Source organism: Suncus etruscus, chromosome 19, assembly GCF_024139225.1.
Source record: "Suncus etruscus isolate mSunEtr1 chromosome 19, mSunEtr1.pri.cur, whole genome shotgun sequence".
NCBI classification, from domain to species: domain Eukaryota; kingdom Metazoa; phylum Chordata; class Mammalia; order Eulipotyphla; family Soricidae; genus Suncus; species Suncus etruscus.
The window spans coordinates 22,913,302-22,918,677 of record NC_064866.1 but is presented as its reverse complement, the minus strand read 5'-3'; the positions used below and the strand labels follow the sequence as shown (position 1 = coordinate 22,918,677).

The 5,376-nt window shown below is 35.4% G+C and overlaps 1 protein-coding gene across 1 annotated transcript; it reads right to left on the bottom strand.

The window, feature by feature from the left end:
• Positions 1–322: 322 nt before the first annotated feature.
• Positions 323–1,494, bottom strand: LOC125997319 (renin receptor-like). The gene has a single exon (XM_049765767.1). The coding sequence runs from the start codon at positions 1,492–1,494 to the stop codon at positions 439–441; it is 1,056 nt and encodes a 351-aa protein (XP_049621724.1). The 3' UTR covers positions 323–438.
• Between the last annotated feature and the right edge of the window lie 3,882 nt (positions 1,495–5,376).

Genomic DNA, 5,376 nt, shown 5'->3' with positions numbered 1-5,376 from the left:
AAAGCCACTCCAAGTTATGACAACTATAAATGCTTTGTAGAAGATAACTGCCCAAATATTTTCACCTAGCTTATGTAAGGAAGTCAATATTCACAAGTTTCTCTAACAAATTCTATGCATTTTCCCAATATAAATAACATGAGCTACTTTTAATATCTTATATTTATATCAGTGCATCCAAATAGTAAATAAATGAAATAATATCAAATGATTATCATAAGATTCAACATATTATGAAATCTATTATCACATAAACCAGTTTACATCAAACTCTAATCCATTCTAAAAAACAGCACAGCCACACACAAAATAAAGAACAAAATTTTCCTTTTTTATATAAATTTAAAGTATGTTACCTACTTTAAACTACACGAGAGATTAATTTTTAACTAAACAGCAGATTCCAAACTCTTTTTCCTTGTTTGGTGTAAGGAAAGTTCAATCCATTCGAATCTTCTGGTTTCTCATCCTATAAATGATGCTTTCATATCCAGGATTCATGTTCCAAATGTTGTAGGAGGTAATAAGCACGGCCAAGGTCAGGCCTATCGTTATCCACAGGACCATATTAAATATCACCGAATATTCAATGCTATACTTATACGCAAGGTTGTAAGGAACTTCATCATTCTCATCCCTGAGATGAAGAATGGCCCTTGCCTTCCTCCCAAGGGACGTGTCGAAAGCTCTGACAGTCACTAATTCCACTACTGAGTTGCCATCATAAAGGCTGTACATGTCATCTGCAAATTTCTGTAGAGCATCTGCCAGGATCTTGGATGCATCTTGGAATTGTGAAGATTCTTCTCCATAATGCTTCCCAATTTCATCCAAGCCTGCCAGCTCCAGTGAATATAAATCAGGAAAATGATCCTTGGCTAGATGCTTATGTTGAGACAACAAACTGGAAATATCATGCAGCACTTGCAGCTCCGAAAGAAAGAGCAAATCCACTTCATTGTTTCTACTCAGAGAATTGAGGGGAAGGGAATGGAGAATGGAGTTTTCTTGAAATAGGCGACTGTGGAGCTGTCCCAAGGTGACCGAAAGGTCTTCAAACACTGTCTTGGCCTTCCCCACCATAGAAACTCTTTCCTCACTGGGAGCCAATTGCAAGACCACTGGATTTGCTTCATAAAATAAGGAATAGATGGCATTTGCAACACTGTCAAGGCTGAAAGGAACTGCATGCACCAAAGGGTATGAAAGGACAGTTTTGGGGAGCAGGAGGGTGAGTCTGTCCACTCCTTTCACCATCACCATTACAATGGCCTGGGGACGATGGAACAGGTTGCCCACTGCCAGGCCAGGCCAAGAAAGGTTTTCTTTCACAGAGAAGCCCATGGACAATGACACCACATCTGGAATCTTCTCTCCTGGTAAAGGCCAATTTCCATCACGAAAAACAACAGATCCTGGTGATCTTAAAATACTAAACTCATTCCCCCAAACACAGGACACCAACAAGGACAAGAACACAACGAACCCAGCCATGGTTCTACCGGAGCCACAGCAAGGCAGAGCAACTGAGAATAGGCCAAGGCCTGCAGGACGCCTACCCTGTCGTAGATTGCTCCGAGCAACTGCCACCTTGTCTATCAATCGCCCTTTGATGACGCAGTGGTCTACAAACAGACGTGACTTGGTTTGGTCTTCTGATTGGCCAAGTCGAATTTGATGGAAGGGGAGTTGAACCAATCGGCAGCATCCATCGAGGTACCCACCCACCCACCCCAGTCCTGACCTTCCGGCCTGTGACCTCTTTGAAAATTCTTGAGTCCAATTGCGGGGGATGACAAAAAGAAAACATTTTATTTTATTTTACTATTTTTAAAAATTTTTTAAAATAATTTTTATTTTACCACAGTGGATTAAAAACTTTCACAGTAATATTTTAGGTACATATTTTATTTTTAAATACTTTTTAAATTATTTAAAATTTAAATTTATTTAAAATGAAATGATTTTAACTTATTAAATTTTAAATTATTAAAAATCCACCAAAGTGAATGACAAAGCCAAATCTTTCCCATGGATCTAGAAGGCACTTGAAGGCACAATTTTATTTTACTTTATACAGATAAAATATTTACTCGTGCCAAGGTCTATTTTTATGGTTTTTTTCCTACATTTTAATCATAAAATGTATGTGAACATCAATTAGAAGAGAACTAATAAAATATCCTATGTATGGGGCCGGAGAGATAGCATGGAGGTAGGGCATTCGCCATACAAGGACGATGCAGAAGGACGACGGTTCGAATTCCGGCATCCCATATAGTCCCCCGAGCCTAGCAGGGGCGATTTCTGAGAATAGAGCCAGAAGGAACCCCTAGAGCTGTCAAGTGTGACCCCCCCCCCAAATCCTGTGTATGTATAAAATATACATACGTTTGATTGGGTGCCACGTTCGATGGTGCTCATTACTAGCTGCTTGTTTAAGGTTTGGTCCTGTTACCCTCAGGCACCACAGGTCAAACCAAAGAATCATGTCAAGGGTCTATCTCTGTACAATCTCTCTATCTCTGAGCAGATATTTTGTGTCTATAATAATAATAATAATCAATTTTGGTGTAAAAAGATTGAAAGCCATTTACCTAAATGGATAAAATTATGTGCAATGGGAGTATAGAAATTTTATGCAAAGTTAAATTTATATATGGTACAAGATCTTTAAAATTAGCAACTTATGTTAATGGAAATTGACCTCAATCACGGTGAGCATAAAATAATTATTAAATACCATTTTCTTTAATATAAGTCAAATAAAACATACTTATTACTAGTTAAAGACTACACTTTATATTGAAAAAATATTATTAAATGAAAATATTAGTAGACATTTATTGAGCAGTTAGAACTATGAGTTGTTCAAAGTGTTGTCAATGTACCAATTCACTAATAACCATGAGATTAATGGTTATTAATAAATCTTAATTAATTAATATCATATTACATTACCATGTTAACAATAACATATCAATATAATGTATTGTTAATAAATATTAATAAATTATTGTTAATAAATTAATAATTAATAAACTTTTAATAACCATAAATAATGTGGAGAGATAGCACAGAGCAGGGCATTTGCCTTGCATGGGGCCAACTTGGGACAGACCCGGGTTCAATTCCCAGCATCCCATATAGTTCCCTGCCTGCCAAGAGTGATTTCTAAGCACAGAGCCAGGAGTAACTCTGAGCACCATCGGGTGTGCCAAAAACCAAAACAAAAAAAAAGGAAAAAAGAAAAAGAAAAGAGGGAGCGTTCAAATAATATGAGACAGCTTTCAAGTATATTTACCCAGGACTTATCATACTATTTAGACTATGTAAAACTTTAGGATTTACCTAAGAGTTGTCTTCTATTTAGTATACCACTATGGTGTCACCCCCCGCCTTCCACCAATGTTTCCAGAGGGTATTTCATTGCCACCATGCCCTGTCCCAGAGTACCAGCAAAACAGGCATCTTTTTAATTTTGATTGTTAAAGTTTTGATCTCATGATTTCAATGTTCACTCTGGCTATGATATTTCATTCTGTCCTTTTATCACACTAAAATGCACCTGAGATCCCTTGGCCCCTGTCCCTTATCTTTTTATGTTTATTTTTCTTCTCCTCTACTCAATTTATTCCCTTCTCCTCATTATACTTTGAGGCCTAAAGTGTTCTCAACAACCCCCATTTTAACATTGCATTTCTTTCTGCAGTTATGAATACCACATATAAGTGATATCCTGTATGTATCCTTATTTTTGTATTTTGAAAGCAAATATGTCTTCTAGTTGATAGGTTTACAGATGGAGAAAATCTGTCTGGTGACTCAACCATACCCAGAATTTCATTTGTACCTAATTTATTTTATTTGAAGCATTTTGAATCTAATAAACAAAACATTTTGAAATAGAGTTGTTGGTATAATGTTTAAGAGTTTGGGTTAAAAATTTCTGAGTTAAAAATTGTCATGCCAAAATATATCTTAGAACATGCATTCTTATTTGGAAACACAGTCTGTACAGATAGAAAAGTTGTGGAAGAGGTTACGCCGGATTCACATAGATGCAAATATAGTGATTGGTATGTCTTAAGAATGTCATGTGAAAATATGCAGATGCTACAAGAAAGCCAGAGATTAGAGGGACAGAGCTTCAATCTAAGTAATGCCAAGTGAAAACCATTAAAAGTATGAAGAGTAAAATGAGATTTTTTTTCTTTAGTGACTTCAGATGTAACATAACTTGGTTATAGCTGATTTCAGACTTTTAGACTTTAAAACTAAGAAGACAATTTTCTGTTATTTTGGTAATACAGTGTGTGGGAATTTGCTACAGCAGTTTTATCAAACTGAAATACCTATATTCTATTTTAATAAACAGACACCAACAATTACTTAAAATACATATAAATAGTACAAGTAAGTCTTCCTTTTTATGGGTGAGGGTTGGACCACACCTGATGATACTCAGGGTTTATTCCTGACTTTGCACTCCAGGATCACACATAGGGAACTCGAAGGAGCGAAGGTGTCTGGGATTGAATGTGTTCAAGATGCTTGCAAGGCAAGCCCTCTACCCACTTTACTCTCCCTAAGGTTCATTTTCTTTGAAGCCTTTATATATATTTGAATTAGGCTTTCTTACTGAATTTATCCTAATATGTTGCACTTTTTTTGTTTAAAACTTTTTATTGATCTCTTTATCTTTAGTATTATGAACCCAAAATATACACAATCACATTATTTTAAAACGTCTTGATGGCAACAAATCTCAGGTTACATTATTCACACTAACATTTTAAGTATTATTTATACCAAACTAGCATATGCTAAAATATCTGCAATGTTATTAACATTTATTAATACATTTTATGATTTTATTAAAAATAAATATGCTTTTATTTTTTATGTGATGACTAGTAAAATTATGGCCGTTACAATGGGAAAACTGGAAGATGAATTATTTTAAAATTAAATTCAGTTATAATTGAGATAACATTGCAACAGTATTAATGTTTGCATTTTTTATGTAACTCCTAAAATATCATAAACATTTTAGAACTAGGAATCGTTAATGAGTTTAACACATAGGTTGATAGTTTTCTAAGTATAAAAATCTTAATGAATGAGGCCGGAGAGATAGCACTGAGGTAAGATGTTTGCCTTTCATGCAGAAGGACAGTGGTTCGAATCCCGACATCCCCTATAGTCCCCTGTGCCTGCCAGGGGCGATTTCTGAGCGTAGAGCCAGGAGTAACCCCTGAGAGCTGCCGGGTGTGACACAAAAACCAAAAAATAAATAAATAAAAATAAAGTAAAAAGATCTTAATGAATGCAGCTTTATAATCACTTGTATTTAAAAAGATGTGTACTCATATT